This window comes from Macrosteles quadrilineatus, unplaced genomic scaffold, assembly GCF_028750875.1.
Source record: "Macrosteles quadrilineatus isolate MER2022 unplaced genomic scaffold, UCM_ALF_1.0 Scaffold_24__1_contigs__length_1734639, whole genome shotgun sequence".
Classification (NCBI taxonomy): Eukaryota; Metazoa; Arthropoda; class Insecta; order Hemiptera; family Cicadellidae; genus Macrosteles; species Macrosteles quadrilineatus.
In genome coordinates, this window is record NW_026542617.1 from 809,244 (window position 1) to 833,812 (window position 24,569).

General features: G+C 32.9%; 1 protein-coding gene across 13 annotated transcripts in view; it reads right to left on the reverse strand.

Moving 5' to 3' along the window:
- LOC129005578 (muscle calcium channel subunit alpha-1-like) overlaps nt 1-24,569 on the reverse strand; it is a 304,273-nt gene that overhangs the window by 271,264 nt on the left and 8,440 nt on the right. For 12 of the 13 annotated variants that reach the window (XR_008491839.1, XM_054434502.1, XM_054434494.1 and 9 more), the window contains exon 1: nt 4,522-4,636. The exons of the other annotated variant lie outside the window; for it this stretch is intronic. Coding sequence is in view for 11 of the 12 variants with exons in the window: in XM_054434502.1 (XP_054290477.1) it covers nt 4,522-4,549 (28 nt within the window). In the remaining variant the exon portion in view is untranslated. Of the gene's footprint in view, nt 1-4,521; nt 4,637-24,569 lie in introns of those variants that run through there. 13 annotated transcript variants of the gene reach the window in all.

Below are 24,569 nucleotides of genomic sequence, written 5' to 3' on the forward strand. Positions count from 1 at the left end.
AACAAATGCTTCATCTTGATCCTCGTCCATTGTGCCGAAAATGTAGTTGGTAATTTCCCTAAAAAAATATATGAATATATATGGATATGAATCAATAAGAGTCAATTGGTATTCGTCGATTGGACCAATTCATATACTTGTGAAATCATCAACTTTCATTGGATCAATCTATGGTAATTGGATGATTCTAGTTTATCTAATTACCTTTTTTACATAATTCTTGTTACCTGGTTGAAGTTCATCTTAAACTGTTCTCGATTCATTAAAGGATGGGAAGTATAAGAAATAAATCTACCACTGGCTGGAGATAGCTTAAATTCAAACCATGGACTAACTACTCTAAAAAGTAAATGGGGAAATGAATATATTAAAACTTTAATGTTATAATATTTAAACAACTTGTTGTGACACTTTAGAGATTTATAACCGAAATTTGTCAAGGAAAGTCTCATAATCGCTGAAAAGATTGCCTCCAAGGATTAAAGAAACAATCGAGATCTTGGTGTTCAAACAAACAAGACGCTCGTAGCTTAGTTTTCCCGCTCGATATTGCCGAACCATAGTCGAGATTTGGCTGCAATCAAGATTTTAAATTTCAAGTCTTGCTTTACTTATAGTTCTACATTCTTCGAAGTGGAGCTCCAGAGGTTACGTAAACATAGCACTCTAATTCTTTAAATAAAATAAAATCAAATCATTTTATTGGGCCAAAGTAACAATAGTAGGCTACAGTTTGCATTAACCTGGTCACAACAGTACAAAAATACTAAAATACTATTCTATACAGCAATTACTAATTCTAATATTTACAATAGTTGCATTTAAGAGCTTTCAAAACATTTAAGGAATTCTTGGGCGCTGTAACACGTTATATTTAGCAATTTATGTTTTAACCGTTTTTTGTTTGTTTTGAAAGGCTTGATTTTAAAAATAAACTAGCATAATTTTGTGGGATCCGACAAATACAATTAACTCATTTCATAATCTAACATGGACCTAAGACCTGGTTCTAATTCTACTTCGACAAAGGTGTAACAGTCGAATGGCACTGTATCATTTAACACGTTCACTGCGGGCGTATCCGATCAACACATTTTCGTTCATTATTCTCGAAAAAGAAGTTTTAGCATATTAATATATCATCCTCTAGCCAATTTATCTACTCAGCGTCAAACTGGAAAGCTTAAAGCAATTCTAGAACTGAGCCGGTACACACGAGATGTTATATGTACCTCATAAGTAGCCTGTTGTAGAGAATAAATAATGTCAAAGTCCACTCTATTAATGGTCTCTAATTGACCATCTATTTAGTACGATAACATAGTAGAGGTTTCATACATAGACAATGGCCTCTGGATTTGTTATGATTGACTGTCAACTGTAGATAAACGTCTCGATGTAGATAAACACGCAAATAAACTCACTAAGTAAGAAATCCTAGAACATGTCATAAGTTGATTTCGTATTCCTAAAATCCTTTGGTCGACGAAGGAATCACTGAATTCCAAATTTAAAGCAGGTAGTTCTAAGTAAGCGGATTTAAGGTTACGTTTGGACGCGCTTGTTTAGCAATCCCTCCGTAGGCCTGTCAAGAGGTATTGGGACGAACGTGTTCAGGACAAGACGTGTTTGCTTCATTGTGTTGAGCGTTCGCTGCGACGATTCTAGTACAGTAGGTACTCAACGCAACATTCCGTAATATCCACTTTATATAATGTGTTTCTTAGCAATCCCTCCGTAGGCCTGTCAAGTTGCAGCTCAAACAGGACAAGACGTGTTTGCTTCATTGTGTTGAGCGTTCGCTGCGACGATACTAGTACAGTACTCAACGCAACTTTCCGTAATATCCACTTTATATAATGTGTTTCTTAGCAATCCCTCCGTAGGCCTGTCAAGTTGCAGCTCAAACAGGACAAGACGTGTTTGCTTCATTGTGTTGAGCGTTCGCTGCGACGATACTAGTACAGTACTCAACGCAACTTTCCGTAATATCCACTTTATATAATGTGTTTCTTAGCAATCCCTCCGTAGGCCTGTCAAGTTGCAGCTCAAACAGGACAAGACGTGTTTGCTTCATTGTGTTGAGCGTTCGCTGCGACGATTCTAGTACAGTAGGTACTCAACGCAACATTCCGTAATATCCACTTTATATAATGTGTTTCTTAGCAATCCCTCCGTAGGCCTGTCAAGTTGCAGCTCAAACAGGACAAGACGTGTTTGCTTCATTGTGTTGAGCGTTCGCTGCGACGATACTAGTACAGTACTCAACGCAACTTTCCGTAATATCCACTTTATTTAATGTGTTTCTTAGCAATCCCTCCGTAGGCCTGTCAAGTTGCAGCTCAAACAGGACAAGACGTGTTTGCTTCATTGTGTTGAGCGTTCGCTGCGACGATACTAGTACAGTACTCAACGCAACTTTCCGTAATATCCACTTTATATAATGTGTTTCTTAGCAATCCCTCCGTAGGCCTGTCAAGTTGCAGCTCAAACAGGACAAGACGTGTTTGCTTCATTGTGTTGAGCGTTCGCTGCGACGATAGGCCTACTAGTACTGTACTCAACGCAACTTTCCGTAATATCCACTTTATATAATGTGTTTCGATTTTTCCAAGCGAACAATTGGTCACTATTGATTTCTGGGTGGTATAATTTTATTTAAAAAATAAATATTTCGATGTATACTGGACCATATCTTTTTCACGAGAAGTACTAAAACGAAAATGATTAAAGTGGCTGGTTTATTACAGATTTATTAAGGAAATTATTTACTGGTTTATTAAGGAAATCGGCCTCAAGGAAAGCTGTTGTTTCAACACTAGAACACTATGTCCAATAGTACGACTAGGCCTACTTGATTTAGGGATCTTAACAGTTTAAATTGTATTCCTGCGTATTCGGAAAAATGATTATTCAATGAATTTAAAAGTGGTGTATGTACATTATCACATTAATTACGGAGGGAACATTGTGTAGGAACATTCAACATTGTTGGAATAAAATATTAATTTCACAAAGTGATTCGTAGTCTAGCCTTCTTCTTTTGTTTTAATAGTTTCTTTCCATAGAACGTATTTTTAAATAATCGTTTGAACTACTACAACACAGTTGCGTATAACTACTCCTCTTCGGAATAATTCAAAATCATTTCAATGTAAACTAAACCAAGTACTACTATATATTGTTGAACTCCTTTAAAAAAAAATGACAAACATGATCGAATAAACTTAAATGTCATGAGTGTCAGAGTGTCTTAAAAGTATACAGTTGTTTTTTTTTTTATTCTTATTTTAAACACCTACAGAATGTGAAACCTGCAATTTACGTTAGATAGCGTTGCTTACGTTGAAGCCAGAGGACTCCTAGGTGTTACTTTTAAGGTAGGGTTTGATTAAATTTAATACTTTAAAACAGTTTTTACAAACTAAACTACTTACACTCATACACCCTTGTATTCATATATGCATGAGTCTGTAAAAGTTTAAAATGTAAAAATATTTAGATTTAAGGTAAATTATTACAATACTGTCAGAAAAAAAACTAATGTGTGTTCATTGTTAAATGGCCAGTGTTTGGAGACTTTCAACAATAATAGAATTTTGAATTAACAAAATATAATGTCTAGAAAATGTAACTCTACAATTAGTCTACGAAACATGTATAGATTGTTTTAAGACAAAAAGATTTTTCCAAACCAAATTTTTGTTCACTTAATAGCACGTAGACAAGATAAAAATGTTAAAAATACGTTGTTAAAATCTTTTTTTTTTATGGCTAAATACGCTCAACAGATACTAAATACCTAGTACAAAATTAGGATACACAAATGTTACTAATAAATTACGATTAAAAGTATGCCGGTGCGAAAGGCTTAAATTAAAATCCTTATTACTATAGTGTTGAAAACACCAGCAGTGCTCTAACATGAATGTGAGATTTTAATTTTACAGTTCGTTGTTTACTTGGTCCAAGGGTAGCTAATTAGGGTGAACTCTTGAAACACAACATAACACAGCACTGCCCTTGTGTATGCATGCACCCTACATGCAAGTATCCTTTACAACAATGGCCAGCATATTTCCGGGACAATAGTTTTATTAAAGTATAATATTTTTAGTCGTGATTGATCACAAATGAAAAGAAGTCCGCATATAAGCATAAAACATGTTAAATAACAATGATTATGTATAAAATAAGGTGTTAAAGTTATATTCATGTTTAATGTAACGTACGTTATTTTCTATAAAGTCCTAATTACAACATAGATCTGTCTCGTTTTCTTATTTTATAATGCTTTATTATGAGTGACGAGAAGTGAGGTAACTAACATTTATTCTTACCTAACCATATATTGTATGGATTGAATATTTCCCATTGTTGACTAAGTATAATGGTCCCCAAAGGTATTTCGGTATACGCTTATCAGTTACCAAAACAACACTCCTGCCAGCGGGTCGAGACACTACACCGGCACAGCTCGGCGGGCCAGATGGGTACACGGGTATAAGGGTCAAAGTTTACCTGGGGTCTGGGGGGCGGCCAGCTCCATGTCCTAGGGTCCCCAGTAGCCATCAGTTGAAGACACACCCACTACGTCTTGTCCGCGACACGGCGACTATGTATCAGCCTCACTACTATGTAACTGTGAGTTCGACCGGCGTCGTCGAACTATAGCGTCACGGCGCACCCCCTCCCCCCCCCCTTTACCGGACGTCACCACCCCATTCCCACCCATCACCCCGACCCACAACCCGACTGCGGCTCCTCTAAGCGAGAACTTTGTTTCTACACAAAACCATTTAGTTACATATGTTACCCGCAAAGTATACAATGCAGGTAATCTATGCCTGACGCTAGGATAGAATTTTTTTTATCTTGGACTAGACCATGTATAGAATAACCATAGGTATGTCAGGAAAAGTATAAAATAAAGATGTTTGTTAAGAAACGATTTACTTGACAATATTCAACTATTTTGTTTATGGTCACTTTAGATTATTTAAAGTTATTTTATTTGAGATTGGATAGGTAAATGACAAAAAAATTATCAAAAGATTAAAAAAGTGTTAACAAAAATAAATATTTTGTATGTGGTAAGGTAAGGCCAGCAAGGTGATTAGATCAATTACTGCAAAACAGGGAGGGGAAGTCTAAAAAAGTCACAAAACACCATATTTTTTGCGAATTTCCCTTAGAGGGAATAAGCTATTACCGTAGGTCTCGTGGTAAGACCTGGACCCGGAACAGATTTACTTTTTCGTTTTGAGGTCCCCAGAGGCTAAAAACACTATACGTTTAAATTCATATACCAGTATATATATATTTATTTATTTATATATGTGTCCGTCAGTGCGATAACTTGAGTAAAAATTGTGATGAAATTTTGTATAAACGTGTAAACCTACATTTATTCGAACGAGTTCACGAACCAGCATGATCGGACTATGGGAACAAGGGTTTTTGGGGTTGTGATGGGGTAAAAATGGGGTTTTCCCATTTTTCATCCTAAAAACATAATTTTTTTTCAAATTTCTTTCCAAACCATTTTTTAGTGCTAAAAAAGCAAATATTTAGTACACTGAAGCGTTACTGCGTTATGCCTGGTTACGGAAGGAATTCCAAAAATTTGTAATTTAAAATTACCGTGTTATTCTAACGGAGAATAAATAAACTATTGTAGCTTGCTTGTCTATGGACATATTTAAATTAAATTTGGAAATTTTGTTTACTACATACTAAGCTATTTATTACTAAGCTATTACTAAGCTATATATATATATATATATATATATATATAAACACACTTTATTGTCTTCCCAGTAGCAACTAAGCCTCAGTACTCATAACAAATTAATGATATTTATAGGAGATAAATCTGATAATTTTAAGGGAATAATTTAGTAGAATATCAGCAATGTAGATGGAAATTCGCTTAGTCTGCAGGATTGCTGCGGCGGGGGTATTATACATATAGAGGCAATAAGCATTTTATAAAATGACTAGGCAAAGTATATATTTATTTTATATTATAGTATTATTATTATTAGTATTATTAATAGCTTTATTTCATATTTTGCAGATTCATTTTTGGGAATATACAGAACGTCTGATTATATACTTTGACGGTAGCATTATAATAAATGAAACTTTCCAGTGAAATGTTTAAAATCCAGTTTGATTCACCTGAAGGCTTTATGTGTTTGTTTCACAATAGTTGGCGATTCTTGAGAGGACTGTGACGTACCACATTCCACTAGAAAATGCGAATAGTTATTAGATAGTTAGGTAGTTATTACAGTTTAGTTAGGTCGTACTGCAGATGGAAATTAGTTTGGACCAGTGGTAACCAAACAATGGATCTGTTACGAGAATAGATGAATCATTTCAAATATTTTATAGACCCGGCATAATTTCTCACTACCCGAATGGTCGGGGGAGCACCAGAAGAGTACCGTAAGAGTGTCAAGTGGGTACATTCTACAATTGTACAACCGTAGTGAACATATTGTTACATTTGCTCCCAACAGTATGACTTAGAATACTTGAAAACTGTTGACTACCAATTTAGCCGAAAACATTAATGCGCAGTTTGTAGACTACCCTCGACGGAGGAGCCACATGCGCAGCACGACCATTAGTTCGGTTAATCCCTGAATTCTGGGAACGACATGCGCAGCTCAACATCACCAAAGGTAGACGCCTTAACCGCGCACTTGGTGGAGGGATCCCCCAAGGACAACCCTTAATTACGCACATCCACCCTTCCAAGAGATTTCATGGTCAACCAATAAACAGGTAGAATACGGGGTCGCTTATAACATCAAATTTTCCGCAAAACATGGGGAAGGGGCTCGACTCCCCTAGCCTTCATAACACTATTCCGTAAAAGTTCATTATGGACGTCATGACATTATGAGTTTTCTTTAATAATTAACAATGTCAGTGATTCGCTTATTCTTATTCAATTACAATTAAACCTGATGAACATAAGTGCATTTTGATACTTGTCCGTTTTCCGTATATGGTCCTTGCCCTTGAAGCTAAGGGCCGCTTTCCCCAAATCAAGTTTAACTTAATCTCGGTTAACTTTAATCCGTGGGTTAAACTTAGGATGGCTTTCCCCACTATTTTGTCATGAAAGTTTAGTTTAACCTAGCTTTTCTTTGCAAGCAACAATGTTGGCAACACTGTTATGCAATTTTGTCTGCAATATTAGCTGTTTAACTTCCCACTATGACATATCTGTCATTAATCTTCTCGTGTTTTGGTTATTTGTATTAGGTTTCGTGTCATTGTCTCCAATTGTTGACATTAAAAAGAAACATTTTTATTTGCAGGCTAATAAATTGTACTGATGCTAATTTATAAGCATTTCATTTATTGTGTTTATTTAAGCTCAAACTTAATTAAACAGTAGGCCTACTGTACGCATAAAAAAAGCATTTACAATCATGGGAAAATAAAATGTTGGGAAAGACGCAAAATTAATGTTTGTGGATTAAAAACTAGAGCCTATCCTTTGTAATGGCAGGCCTAGGCTACTCAGCATTAGACACGTTCGATGTTTCTAAACTAAATTTAATTTTAGGCGTACTGCAGTAGTTGTTAATTTACACATGATAATAATAGACTAGTGGTTAGGCCCGAATGTTTAATATTTACTTTTGTGTAATGTAAGACTCGTGTTAAAATAAAATCAAACCAAAAGGCTTCTTATGAGCAAACTTTCCAACCACTGTTGCGTTGCTATGGACAAGGTAACCTATCGATTGTACACAACTACGATACTACCTACCGAAAATATATAATAATTTAGGCCTACTCTACGCATTTAAAAACCTTAAAACCATTACTGTATATCTGTAGCCTTATATCTTTAAATTTGAAATAGTCATGAATTAATTGTCCACATAGGTTCTGGTTTGTTATTTTTAATTTATTTCCAGTTCAATTTATTTTAGGTTATGTTTAACAAATGTCAAACAAGGATATTTGCCATTGCCGTCTGCCGAACGTAACAAGTCAGCCAAGAGCCAATCAAAATCAAGCTATTATTCTTGTCTCCTGGGTTAACCCACGGATCGCCAGTTAAACCAGCCTAACCCCTAGGGTTAACTTAAACCTAGTTTAAACGGAGAAATTATTTTTGGGAAAGTGAATCTGAGGTTAAACTAGAGTTTAAACCGCGATCAGAGTTAATCTTGATTTGGGGAAAGCGGCCCTAAGAGACAAAAACCGACCCTATAGATCGATAGTGCTCGACAAGTCGAGTCTAACAAGTATATAATTGCATGTGTTAAGACGATTACGAAATCAAGTTTTTTTATGGGATCTTGATCTCCCAAAAACCAATTTCCGACTATCATCAAATTATTTGCGGACCCTATACAATCGATAGTGCTCGTCAAAAGAGAAATACAGAAAGAAGTCGATGAACTAACTACGAGTGCCAGCTATTTACACTCAAAGTTCTATTCTTCGGAGAAAAGGTGTATATCATATCCTCCATGGTGGCAGAGACAAGTACCTTGAGTTAGTACTGATGATCAATGAATATTATTGAATTTAGTGGATGTTTTAAAAACGCAGGTTGAGGTCTAAAAGTGAAATTGCTGTGGTCCCTTGTTGATGACCCTTTTGAACCAAATGGGTTAAAATATTTGGTCTCCTCAATAACAAGGAATTTCTTCCAAGACTAAGATATATAAATATGTTGGCAGGGATTGTTACTATTAAACTATATTTATTTACTTATTGTCCATTAACTAAAACTATGTTGGTACGTGTTATGTAAACCATCAAATAACTGGTATTTTAAAATTCAGCCTCAACAGGTCAATTGTCAAACGGACAACTGGTCAATGTTAGATCTAGGGATGAAATAACAGATTTAAATACAACACTCGTTGATTAAAATAGATCCGGAGATAAGTTGTAATGTAATACTATTAACATAATAACTTATAATTTTTGTCACTCCCAAACTAGTTGAATTCATCAGTTGGAGGAAAAAAAACAAACTCGTTTATTATTAATCTGCTCTAGTAAAATAAAAATTAAATTACTAAACAAAACTAAATTGAGACAGTCCGTACTGTATAGCCAATTACGTAAAGGCTTGAACAGATTCCGAAACTTGGTGGCTTAGTCTAAACCTGTAGGATAGTAATTAAAAAGAAAACGTCTATGGCGATAAATGTCTGTGTATTGAAAATTTACTTTGCAAACAAATATACAACTTTAACTTTAAAACATATTAACAACATCAGATCTTTACGAAAACAGCTTAGGCAAAAACTATCTTATGTGAATTTTGTTTCGTAAAAGAATTTATTATGTTTAGTTAATTTTAACACGTAAATGTGGATTGAAACAGATTCTTTAGCAAAGTTAGCACGTGGGAGCGGTCGTGGACTTGGGTGTGTCGGCCCAAGTGTTGAGCTAGAAATAGCCTCGCGCCGTCGCCGGGCCCAGCCTGGAATGAATCACTTACGGTAGACATGTAAATCGTTGTAGGAAACCCTTTACAATTCCTCACTAAAGCGCGTGCCTTTTTTCTCTGTCGTATTGTACGCCCTAATAACGTAGAAACAAACACATCTATTAGTTGTAAGAAGTGTTTAGAATTAAGCTGAAGAAGGTGTGAAGGAGGACATATCAGACCTCTCACGGTCCATAAATCGGACTTCTGGGGTATTTAATTGCAGGGCCCACTTAATATCATTAATTCCACGGCACTGCTCTGTAATTGATTTAGTCCTCAGTTGTCTGATTAAATTAAATTAAATTTCATTCTCAAACCCCACCAGGGGGCAACTTTTTGTTATACTCACACCTGTATGGAATACCTAAATTGTATTACATAAAGGTGTGAGGTGATTTTATTTGATGGTATGATCAATTAAGTAAGGAAATAAAGTAGTTGTTATTCCTTACCAAAAATATAAGTAAAGAGATTCTTATTTTTCTTTACAAAAAGTAGTTGTATTTCCTTACAAAATAAGTAAAGAATTTCTTTTTTTTTCTTTACAATATTGAACTGTAGCTTAATGTTACCACAATTTTTGTAAGATGTCATCCATTGTATTCCTGGCGAATTAATCGTGAACTAGTAGCAATGAGAAAGATTTTAACATGACAATCCATACAGAGCTGCAGCAGTCATTATCATAACGTGCCACATGGTGCACAAGGCTCTTGACTAACAGCAGCCACAGTACCTTCTTGAGAGGAGGTCTCTAGGAGTAGAACCCGCCATGGAAGCCTCATGCTGCACTGTCCCTGAGTCAAAGATTGAGTTTGGAAAATGGAGTTTCTCGTACATTTGTCTAAAGTTGTATACGACATAAATTGTAACGACATTGACTATACACAGAGTAGATTTCGCATCCGATATAAAAATATAAAGCCAAGAAAATAGATCAAGTCCAGGACCATCTGACCAGAGGGTACTAGTGTATTGGACTTAATGTTAATAAAAATCCATACCAACAGCTGATTGGTTTATCACTTGACACAGAATATTGTCATTAGTTAGTAGACCATCTCAACAGATTGCACAACTTTTTTTGCTTAAAAATGTTACATTGGAAGGGAAGTCTACTCTGTGTATAGTCAATGATAACGAAATTCCCTGTGGTGTCAAAACATGTTTGTTAATGGTTTAGGTTAAAAATCATAGAAATGCACTCGTTCTTCCTAGGCAATGGTGAATTTAATTATTTTAGTTTGTGCTTTTTATTTGTTTGTCGTTTTATATGTTAAGTTGATCTTAGTACTGTAACTCTAATTTGTTTATTATTTTCACTGGTGAACACGTTCACCATAATGAGATGGACAAGTGGAGGAAGTGTCGAGGGTACTAGTTGTACATGAATAAGTTAGTAGCAGTTAAGGTGCAGTGCATAGCGTCCAGAGGAAATGGGGAATTCTGTTGAGTCCAGACAAGTTTTATGTAGGGCATAGTTTTGTGAAGAACTCTGTGTTCGTGATCGTGATAGTATCAGACAGAAAGGTCCCATACATCCCTACTTGATTTTTTATACATCAAATTATTATGCTTTAATAATTAAACTAGATCAGATCTTTGGAGATTGGTTTAAAATAATTATTATCCAAAGAGGTTAAAAGTAAAAGATGATTTACTATCATATTCATGTACAGTATAAATAACATGATTCGATGAATTTTGGTTCCCCTGGAATGATATGGATTGTATGGTATTTTGTAAGGCGAGACTTCGATATAAAGCCATTTAACATTTTTATTTAATGAATATCAGAAGTAAAAACCCCGTTCGTCTAAATTGCTTATAGTTTATATAGCATTTTGTTCTTAAAATGGTGTTCAATACCTGCATATAGTAATCCTTGTTTGCTGTAGTTCCAACTTAGTAGAACTTTTGGCATGAACCATCATCCTTGTAGGCCTGATGATGGTTCAACCTACTACAGTAGTAAGAACCGAAACTAAATGTCACTATAGCAACCAAGGATTACTTTATGCAGGTATTGTACGCCATTTTAAGTAAAATGATAGCATCCAGAGGCTTACCAAGTCTTTGAAAATGCAGCATTTTTTATACACGAATAAACAATACTAATCGAAAGCACGATAACTCCAGTAAATCCCAATTTCTCAATGTTTTTATTTAACCATCCCAATGATTCCTACCATGGGTGAGAAGAGAGGCTTTAGGAGTGTTTTTATGATCCACAATTGGGATATCCCATATAGGAAATAAGCTATTACTATATTTTCATTGTGATTTAGCCTCCGGATAACCAATATTTCAATAAAGTGTATTAAAGTATTGTGGATAACTTTTATGCAGGTATTTAAACCACTTTATATTACTGTATGTCTCAAAGTCAAAGTTGGGAAAGAGGTCAAAACCCATTAACTTGTGTGGGTGTGCCGAGAATTGAACCCGTCCCTCCAGCACCGAAGTCCGAGACGCTAATCTAGCAATACACCCTCTAAACTGAAAGTGTGTTGTCCTACTAAAATTAAGCCTGTGTAAGAAATTGATGTTTTAAAATCGCTTATTTTAGTATTCATCTCTATAAAATTTTGCAAATATCTTCATTATTTATTATTGATTTCAATGATTTTACAAAACTATCTGTTTTCTCAAAACACGAATATATGTGTATATCAAACAGAATGTCGTTTGGTTTGCGGACTTTCCTTGAAAGGTGTATTTTTGTTTGTTTGTATTGTTGTACCGATTTATGTTTCGTCCTGAGACATACACTCAATATTTTCTTTACTATTATGCTGTGAAGAGATGGAAAAACTAAAATAAAAACAACCACGGAATTATAAAAACGGTACATTATAAAGTGTATAACCTAGAAAGAGTTTTATAGAGTGTTAAAGCAAAGCTAACATCCTGCTATTGCTCTCGCCTGCATGTGTCAGTGTGTGACAATGAAGTAAGTACGTATACCATATCACGCAGGACAACTTGAAGGATCTGACCAAATCAAAGTTGAAGTTTCTTGGCTTTCTTCCTCGAAGCAAAGAAATTCCATAGCAGCATATTTTGATTTATAAATGCATTTTCTTAAATTAAAGCTTTGTTGACAATGTATTTATAACTATTTATTTTCATAGTAAATTATAAACTAAATACTCTTTTGGCGTAGGCATGTGGCATGTGATATATGTTACAAATGTGAGGGGTGGGCTATATTGTGATTAGTTTGAGCATAAATTGCTTGTAATAAGATTAATTTCGAGTGGGTACTGAATTTCCTATATGTCTCAGGTATACACTCTGAATTTACTCAACTTGATACAGTGTAGGCCTACAGTACATTCTAGCTTTCCATACAGGTCAGAGTAAAATATTAGGGGTAAAATATTTTACATTTGTAATAGGCCTATTTATTTTAAATTAAGCAAAGATGGTGTATAGAGTTAGAATCCCCTTTGTTGCATTTATTCTAAATTCTTTGAATATGGTAACTATACTGCAGTAGTACAAGGGGATTCTAAACTAATTTACACAAGCGCAAATAATTTTACGTGATATTTCCCTTCAAAATAATGAAGACCTACACTTATATTGGTTTGAAAATGCTTTGGTTTCCCTACACTAAAACGTGTATTTGTAATAATAGCGGGAATGACATATTATTATGCAATATTATTTATACATTATCCAAAATTAGGCACGGCAAGGTCATATCTTAACATGCATTAAACCTTTCAAAAATTAAATATAAAAAGGGTGATTATAAAAAAGGCAATACAATTTGATAAAAAGTGGGAAATACAAGAAAAATTACAAGATAGATTTTGTATGGAAGGAATTTGCATAAATTGTTTACAAACCACTATTCTCAAGTACAATATGACATTCTTAGAATCTACCATCTCTAGTTACTATTTTAGGAAGCTGAAACCTTGGTTTACCAAGCCCTAAAATACTAGGTCATACACTTATTGCCTAGATTATAATATTATTTTCAATAAGTGAAAGAAGTAAGTAATTTAATATAAGTAATATTATGAAATACGGAACACAATGTTATTATATTAGAACTCTAAAACCGTAAACATTAGTATTGACAAATAATAGTACAAATATTTCTGACTTAAAAAATATCTAACTAGCCTATATCATTATAATCGAACAATAAAACCCTGAGGATGCAAATACTGTACGGGAAATAAATAATTTTAACACACCTCGTAGTCAGAATTTTAAATTGAAATTGGCCTAGTCTGCAGGTTTTCCGCAGCGGGGGTATATGGGTTGTAGTTAACCCATGGAATTTACGCATTTCTAAAGTCTTAGGTATTACGTCAGAAAATTTAAAAAGAATGGTATCAGATATGGTAGCGCTGTTAATAGCAACAATTACATTCATTAAGTTCATTCCCTGAACACTACCTAATTGGATTACAATATCTGTTACAATGTCCGTCCTTTAACGAAGGGTCATTTAACCCCTTATTTTATTCAAAAGAATGAACACTCCTATAATATGAACAATTGAACATATTTAAAAAAATGTTTTCTGTACATACTGTTTTTTGTATTAATATTGCTAATAACAGCTTTATCACATCTTATGTGTTTCTTATTGTCTTCATTTACACAATGTCTACATAAAAAACATGTTAAGTAAGCAACATTTTCATCACACTGCAGACAAATAGGGCTGTTTTTAATTCTTGGGTTACGTGGCTAAAGCAGCTCTACTTTTCTCTAGGGCGAAAATAAGCAGCATGCTGTAAAACTCATCCGCAGCGTATTCCGAGGAAAATAGCCCCGTTCAATAAATATATTTTCATTAAAATTTGTTGGGTTCATCTTCATGTTATGTAGTATATTTTACTTCCCTAAGTTGGTAAATAATGAAAAAGCGATTAGAAATTGTGAAAGAGTATAAATAAATACTTAGGAGTAGAGTTAAATCATAACGGAACTTGGACTAAGCATCAAAAAGCAATGGCAAACAAAGCGGAAGTAGCTGCCTCGACTGTCAGAAAGACTTATTATGAAAATAAAAAAAAATTAATAAAGCTTATAAATAGAATGTTTGATGCGTTAGTAGAACCAATTTCTTTGTATGGAGCAGAAATCTGTGGAACAAGATGTGATGAAAGAATTGTAAACAGAGTAGGCATAGCACATTGTAAAAGATTATTGGGAGTAAGTTATAATATAGCCAATAGTGGATCGATTTTGGAAGCTGGCAGGTTATTAACGTCATTTAAAGCTAAAGAAAGAGCGATAGTATATTTTGTAAGAATAAAGACATCATTAGATAAGAAATTACAAAGAGCTTGTTTAAAAGTTAATGAAAATTATAGAAACAACAGTTCATGGTCAGGCAAAATAGCAGTTGTTAGAAAATATTTATTTAATTGATATCTGGCAAAGTGATACTCTTAGCTTAAAAAAACTAAACAAATTAAACATGTTTTAAAGAATGCATGTTACTCTTATTTATGGACTGAGGCGATGAAAAATAAATGTTTAGAAGTTATAAGGATGATTGGAGTGCCAAGGACAGGAGCAGAGTATGTTTGTTTACTTAACCAAGTCAGAGGTCACTGATAGCGGGATATAGATTAGGAACCTGGCTGTGGATGTGCAGGAAAGATGAGACAGGAAATAGAATATGTGTACTGTTTGGGGAAATAGAGAATGGAAGGCACGCATTTATTGAATGTAGGTACAATGGAATGGGCAAATCTGGAATGGACAGTATGTTTATGGAAAATAATATGTCGACATTGCGTGAGTTTGCGGAACATTTGAAGATATTTTTTTATATATTAGAGAATGAATGGAAAATAAGGTCCGCAGGCAACATACAGCTGCCCTCCCCCCCCCCCCTCTTGACTCAAATCCCCCTTAAATGTCTGGTTTAAAATTTCAATGCGGATCTCTTTCTTTTAATGCATTTTTGAATATAATTAATTTTTAATGTTGGCTCAGCTATCAGTGTAAATATTTATTGTTCTTCTACCGGTATTCTATGTTTATACAGTATTTATTTATGAGATATTTATTGGTTATTTATTGAATTATTTATTGCATGTTAATATTTATATGATTATTTATTTACCTAGTTATTAGTAAAACTAATGTACTAACCTTTGTTTTTTTCATGTAATTGATTTTGGAAATGTTTTTTTATGTACCCCTTGAGGGAAAAATCAATAAATGATGATGATGATGATGATGATGATAGTATATTTTACTACAATAGCATCCCTTTAGCGACATTACTCCAAAGGATAAGAATAATGCTTCTCGTGTAATAAGTGAAAAGAATTGGTTAAATTATTTAAGGCTGAGAAAAAATTTATAGCCATGAAACAAAATTGTTTACACGTAAGATTAATTATGAGTACATTGCTAATTCAAAAAATAAAAGTAGGGCTGCTTGGAATGTAATAAAGAACGAAATAAATTATTCTAAGATGGAAAATTCTGTTTCAGATGATATAATTGTTTTAAATTGTAGTTTTGTAAATTATGCTTGTTTACTACTGAATAATAACAGATACTTAACGGACAAAGTACAAAGGACCCAATTGCTCTGCTCTCTAGTGCAGGCTCATTTGTAATAAAATGAAGATTAGTGTTTTTTTTTTTTTGTTAAAGGCAAAAACTTAATATATTTGGAAAGAAGATATAGTAATCTCCAAAAAAATTAGGGTGTCATTTTTTCCAATCCAAAATGGTGTAAATTTGTATGTATAATAAATGCTAAACGTGGCAAAACCTATCCACCTAAGGCCAATATAACCGATATTCTTGAAATCTTGACAAATTTTTCAGCAATCTGACACTTTAATCATAAAAATTGGTCAAAAATTAAGGCGAGGATGAGCACACAAAAAATTTGTAATTATTAGGGTATCATTTTTTCCAATCCAAGATGGCGTCCAAAATGGCCGCTGTTAGGTACCATTTTCAGGTTTTTCCTAAATATCTCGAAAACTATCAACTTTTTGTATACTATACTAAATTAGGAAATTAAAGAAGATTAAATTTCCTACAAGAAAAGCATATGATGTAACTATTTCCGTTCAACCATTTACAAGATATAATAAATAACTTATTCAAATACTCCTTCCATAAGAAATACATGTAAATTTGTATGTATAATAAATGCGAAACATAGCAAAACCTATCCACCTATGGCCAATATAACCGATATTCTTGAAATCTTGACAAATTTTTCAGCAATCTGACACTTTAATCATAAAAATTGGTCAAAAATTAAGGCGAGGATGAGCACACAAAAAATTTGTAATTATTTAAGAAACTATTGCAAATAATGCGGTTTTTTTGAGACCGCCAACGCCTTAATTTTGGACTAATCTTTATGATTAAAGTGTTCAATTGCTGGAAATTTGGTCAAGATTTAAAAATTATCAAATAAAAAACCAAATTTTAAAAATTAAATGAAATTACGTATGGACCTGTGTAGGCTCATTTGTAATGAAATAAAAATTCGTGGATTTATTTAGTTAAAAGCAAAAGATTATTCTAGTAAAATATATGCAAACATAAGGAAAAAATTAGGGCGTAATTTTTTCGAATACCAGATGGCGTCCAAAATGGCTGCCGTTTAGCAATAATTTAATTTCTTCTGTAGCACACATGTAATTTAAATTATATTGGAATTGGAAATAAATGTACAAACATGAACGATTGTTAAATTACTATATTAGCCAATTAGTATAAATGATACAGTGTAATCTTTAAAATATAGTTTAACTATTTAAATCACGTTATTACTTGGTGTTAATTGATGTATGACTGCTAAAATACAAATAAACACTGTGTGATATGATTAGTCCAAAATTAAGGCGTTGGCGGTCTCACAAAAACCGCATTATTTGCAATAGTTTCTTAAATAATTACAGCTTTTTTGTGTGCTCACCCTCGCCTTAATTTTTGACCAATTTTTATGATTAAAGTGTCAAATTGCTGGAAAATTTGTCAAGATTTCAAGAATATCGGTTATATTGGCCATAGGTGGATAGGTTTTGCTATGTTTCGCATTTATTATACATACAAATTTACATGTATTTCTTATGGAAGGAGTATTTGAATAAGTTATTTATTATATCTTGTAAATGGTTGAACGGAAATAGTTACATCATATGCTTTTCTTGTAGGAAATTTAATCTTCTTTAATTTCCTAATTTAGTATAGTATACAAAAAGTTGATAGTTTTCGAGATATTTAGGAAAAACCTGAAAATGGTACCTAACAGCGGCCATTTTGGACGCCATCTTGGATTGGAAAAAATGATACCCTAATTTTTTTTGGAGATTACTATATCTCCTTTCAAAATATATTAAGTTTTTGCCTTTAACAAAAAAAAAACAAAAAAAAAACATGAAATTACATATTGGCCTACACTACTCAGCCTCAAGTGAGGTTGATACTAAATTCCAATGGTCACCTATCTCTCAATTAAATATTTTAGAATCAATTAATAGACTAAGTAGTTCTAAGGGTGAAGATTATTATGGCTTCTCCAATTATGTAATCAAAAAGGTGGACCCACTTTTAATAAGTCCACTTACCATTCTATATGATATGATGATTGAACAAGAATCTTTTCCAGAATGTCATAAAATATCTGCTAAAATACCAATCTTCAAACGGGCAAAAAACACATCCAGATAATTACAGACCGATATCTCTAACATTGACATTATATCCACACAAATATAAATGTTTGTTGGTATACAAATTTTTGAGCACATCTAGAAGTGCTAGGGAGTTGAAATTTGGCACACGTCTTGGTCTTGGGCCCAAACCCCCAGGAAAATTATGAAAAGTGCCATTTTCAAATTGCATTGTGTAGATATAAAGTCAATGTCTCTAATCCCAATTCTTTCCAAAATATAAGAACATTGTCTACACCAATAAATTTATTCATATTTAAAAAAAACTTGTTCTGTGATACTCAGTTTGGGTTGAGATCGAATTTGTCCACAATCAAAGCCTTGGAAAACATAATCACAGATATTTTTAACAATTGTGATGTTTAGTTCTTTTAGTTAATTTTTTCTACTAGCATTTACAATTAAAATTAACAACAGCAGGTGATCATTGTTAATCAATTCATAATGAAAACATAATCACAGATATTTTAAACAATTGTGATGTTCAGTTCTTTTAGTTAATTTTTTCTACTAGCATTTACAATTAAAATTAACAACAGCAGGTGATCATTGTTAATCAATTCATAATATTGTGAAAATAAACATTCCATTCTGGTTCTTCTTGTTACAATGACTTGATTAATTTTTCTGTCATTATTTTAATTTTTTACACACAAACAACATTTTTACACAACAAACATGTGATGATAAAATGAATATGTCTGCTACATTAACTGATTTGGCTAAATCTTTTGATTCAGTTTCTCATAAAAGTCTTATTAAAAATTTGGCTTTTCATGGGGTAGCTGAAAAATCATTAAATCTGTTATGCTTATATTTATTTAAAGAGCCCTTTTCAGATGTTGCAGGTATATATTTATACTCTACCCTATTTATACTCTTATCATAGAATTAAAAATTCCAGCAGTAATCAGTTTGTACATCTTTCAAATATTACTCTACACCAAGTCAAACTTGCATTCTCCCCCACTTAGATCTGACAGTCATGAGTACAACATTTAGGGGTGGAGGCAAGCTCAGCATTAAACCTCATAGACTGGCTAAAACGGGCGACTCCTTCAAAATCAACTCAATTCGCTTTTTTAATAAACTACCTGAGAGTGCAAAATTTGTTGATTATAATATTTTTGTAATAGAATTTATAATCGGCTTATTCAAAATCCTTTCCACAGCTTAAGTGACTCTATCAACTGCAATTTTTATGTTAAATTTTTATTAAAATAAGTTATTATGCCTAATTGTATTTTATGTAACATTTTGATGTATAAGAAAATTGATTGTATTGAGATGATTATTTTGTAATGTATAAGACGAGTCCTATTTCTTGGTAAAAAGATCAATGAAATACATTTTCTTATTCTTACAATTCAAGATATAATCTATTTAAAATAAAAATTGGCGTACCCGGGCGTACCTCAAGGATCGGTCCTTAGGCTTCTACTTTTTATTGATTTTATTAATGATTTACCTGGTTTTATTCCCTGTAAAACCACTCTTTACGCTGATGATACTACATTACTCACAAGTGGTCAAAATCACTTGAAGAACGGGATGAGATGTTAAAGTTGGCTGAAGAGTGGTTTCAAGGAAATGAATTAAATATTAATAACACAAAAACAGAAGAAATTCATTTTAACCTTAAACACATTTCTCATTACAAAAAATCGGCAAAATTGCTAGGAATTCATATTGATGAGAAGCTGAATTAGAGTGAGCATATACACTTTTTATGAAGTAAATTGGCTAGAACTATATTTTTGTTTGAAAAATTAAAGGACAACGTAAGTGTAAAAAATATTCTAAATTGTTATTATGCATTTTCCATGCTCACTTACAATATGGTGTTCTCTTAGGAGGTAGCTCTGTAAGAGCTAAAACAGTTTTTAAATGGCAAAGGAAAGCAGTTAGGTGCATTAGAGGAACAAAGCCCAGGGACGATTTCAGAGCAGATTTTAAGGCCTAACCCTTCGTACTTTATGCATTTTAAATTGCTTACTGTACGTAAAAGAGATTATAGACCAGTATAGCATCCAATCTGACAAACATGCACATTACACAAGAAATAGCCATAACACTTACAAGACTTACACTTACACACAATAGCTACAAATATTTAAGTATATTATTGTTTATAAATTACCCCCTTCCGCACTAACAATTCCTATAAAAGAATTCAAAACTATCCTTGATTCATGGTTAAAATTAAAATGGGTTTTCTCTGTAGATAGGTTCTTGGATATTTTGAATATAAGTTTTAAATAATTTAAGATCGAGGTTCCTGTTATGTAATCCATGTCTATGTTAAATGTTTGTTTGTTTTAATGATAAGATGTCATTTTATGTGATGCCTTCTGTTATTAACTACTCTATATCATTTTTGAAAATGTCAATTGCCTTTGTAGCTGAAAGACAGTAAAGAGATTTCGATCTTGATGTTTGATTACAAAAAGTTAAATAGTAAAAAAGCTGCATCGCTAAATTATTAATTTATAATTGTGTTGGATGAGTAATAAATATGGTATCTAAATAAAAGTAACACATATGCATAAATACTTGCAAAACAAGGTAGAAAAATTGTTTGGACTAATTTATAAATGCAAGCAAAGTATTAGCTGGGAGAATAGTGCAGTACGACGAAAAGTAGTAAAAGGTATTTTTGACCTTCGCTCACTTGATCTTGGATGAAAAAGGTCAGTCCAGGCAATATTGATGAAACATATTAAAGATTTTGCTATTAATACATACTTTTGGTTTTATAATTCCTCTCGACGCATGCTCAGAGGATTAAAGTTTCTGCTTGTTTATCCTTTTGCCTTTCTCCTTGTTGTTGCCCTTTTATATTTTTATTTTATTTCGTCCTGACTCGATTGCATCCATATTTAACCTGTAACCTACTTAGTTTTGCACAACGTTTAAATTATTTGAATATGCAATAATGAATCTCAACCAAGTGGGGGTTGTATTTCCCAACAAGACAAACTGGTTGGTCTAACCTAAATGTTCAGATGGTTTACATTCAATTCTACTTCGTAAGTGAGACCAATAATTAAAACACGAAACTGGCTCAACACCGTGTGTGTCCTTCGTGTTAGTTGCATAGAGTGTATTATAAATCATTACAAACCCTCCAATATATTAACTGGCTCATTTCTAACTTAAGTCATTGGTATAGTGGAAAAAATAGTTTAAGGTTCTTCAGTTAAATAAAGAAATACTCCCATATTATATTCTGTATACAAAATGAAGCCTGGTAATATGCCTACACCACAAATTATTATAATCGGGTAAAATAATTATTAGGTTGGTCTTGAGCAAGGCGTTATGGGAATTAAAATTATTGATTGGATATAAATATAGAAATTTACTTAAGTTAATGTCTGGTGGATTCTGAAGACTGAAACAGAAAACTTGAAACACCCTTGCTGTGTTGAAAGATCGGGAAGAAAGATGTATATTCCATTGAATTTAATTGCCCTTTTCATAATAAAGGAACATAATTAGGTACCGTAGTTGAAGTCTTTACTTACTAGATGTATCATACAATGTTAGTGGGTGATTCCCTGTACCTGAAATGCAAAAGATTTAAATTAAGCGAGTAGCCTACAGCAAAAAAATATTAACTTTGAAATTAAAGACTTCTCTTAAGTACTTGAGAAAGTTTCAAATAACACATTTCTATTATTATACAGGGTGTGTCACGCCTATGTGTCAAGCTTTAGCAACCTGTTGAACTTTTAATACTGGAAACCCATTACCATTAATGTTATATTCTTAAATAACTTAATCTTCCCACCTTGTTTCCTGCTATTCAGTTGGTGAAAAAATAAGAGGAACTGCTTTCCACAATAATTAGTAAACACACGTTTTTGACTTAGGAAGGCTTTAAGGGAGATGGGTTTAGTGTTGTTTATGTAGTCTTATATTACTCTTAATAAATACATTTACCAATTGTGTTGAGTTTAACAATTAAGTCTTGCCATGTCAGACCATGCTGTAATTGTTGATAAACTTCTACTGGGATTTTATAAAAAATACTTCCATAGAAAAATTAAAAATGTTTATGAATTTTTATTTAGATTTGGTAAAGTCAAATCCAAAATTTTTTATCACGAATTTTAAAGTAAAAATGTTTAACAGCCCATAGATATTTCTCTATTAAACCTAGAATTAAGGTTCTAAAACACCTAAGATTGCTCATAGCTATCACGTTAAAATATATCATTTTTAACTAATGTAATTTATAAAGAATATCCTGAAACAGTAGCATTTGTCAAGAAAGCAAGAATACAAATAAAGAAAATCAATGAAGAAACAACTGAGATACTCCCTTGAATAGTTTGTGAAATATTTTTTACGCCACACTACATTATTTTGACGAACTTCCCACGCAAGGATTTAGTCCAGAAAACAGCTGTTTGCCGCCAGCTTATTCAAATGGGGTTTCATTGCGTAATACTGTTCTGCAATGAGTTTTACCGGACACCAATCAGCTGATTATACTGTATTTGCGTGGCAATGATTGGTTTGGTTATAAACAAAAACATAACCTCTCTTAGAGGTTATGAGTGGTGATGTTTAGTCCTTTAGTTGGTGGAAATATATAAGGATTTGTACGAGTTAAGTAGTATGGCGTAAACTATCGTACGTAACTCGTCCAAAATGTGTTTACCGGACTCGTATGGTAATCCCGTACTCGACTTCGTCTCGCACGGGAACGACCACACTCGTCCGGTAAACACTTATTTTCAGGACTAGTAACGTAATATACTATGACGTAGGTGAAATACATTTTGAATATGTTTTAATTGATATTAGCGTAAATTTCAGTATTCATCGAGTATTCAGTATTATTGTCCAAACATATCTTATAAATTTAATGGTTTTGCAATTTGTAAAATTGTATGTGTCATAATACCTACAGTAAAGGCCAGATCGTAAAAAAATCTATTATTTTGCTCAAAATACCGTAGAAAAATAGAATACACTATATTACAGTAAATATTGCATTAAATCGTGATTTAATGTTATATTCGAGATTTCAAGTATTCTGTACATTAACAATTTAAATCATTTACGATATTACAAGAATGTTATTAAAATACCCAGTCAATCATAAACGAAGTACTACTACGGTTTTAAGCATTGGGACGAAAGAAAACCCTATGTATGGAAACCTTTATCAAGTCTTTATTCCAACCAGAATAACTGTAAAGGAACTTCACTGTATTAATAAGCGTAGTATAAATAACATTAACTATATAACATACTATCGCCGAAGCAGACTATCGCTGGTTTGCAGACTAAGTGAATTTTAATAATACGTCTCGTTGGATTTTAACGAAAATATCTCTTAAAAATGTCATATTTATTCCCTATTAAATAACATTATTTCTCTGAGTAAGGTACTTAGGTCTGCTGCTACAGAGAAAGTAATAGAGTGTTTTCTTAGTGACATTCAATAGTTTAGTATGAAATATAAACATTTTTCAAATTTGATCAGACAAATTTTCATAAACAGGCAAACTACGACAGTTTACTATATAGGACAGTTTATAGGACCCACATCTATGTATGCATATGAATTTAGACGAATGGTGTTTTTGGCCTCTGGGGACCTCAAAACGAAAAGAGTAAATCGGTTCCGGGTCCAGGTCTTACCATGACTGTTATTCTGTATGTGAGGGTTTTTGCGTCGTGATGAAAAGTATAATACATAACTTGTACATTAATTATCTTTCGGCACTTGCTCCAACTATTCCCGTCCCTTGCTTCACTCCGTACGTGAAAATAACTCTCATATGCTCGGCTTCCCCTTACACGTGAAATTGGGGTTCCTGAGTTCAGCTTTCCTCCACACATGAAACTTATACGTGCAATGGAAATGCCAATTTCTGTACTAGTCATGAGATATAAATTCGTTGATATCAGCTATTATCCCAAGTGGCTAATTTCAGTACGGATTGATGAATTTACAACTCTTGTGACTTGAACAATCAGGCGTTCTATTCGGTGGATGAGTTCACTGCGCACCGTTGGAGTTAAGGGCCACAGTATTATATTCCCCAGGGGTTATGAGTTAAATATTTTAAGGTTTTATTAATAAATGTATTTTCCCCCATTTCTTTAATGTATTGATTTATTTGTTTAAAGTTAAATTTAATTTAAAGTGTAATTTTATAAAATAACCTCTATGTAACTATAAATATTTGAATAAATATTATATGCTACACAATGTAAAAGTTGTCAAGAGCAATAAATAAATAAAAAATAAATAAATAAATGAAAGAATATTATCGTATTGTTTCAAAGATTTGTGTGTGTTCATAATAGTTCCACATTATACTTCACAAAATTCTATTATTTAGACACTTAGTATTGAATTTGAATTTCAA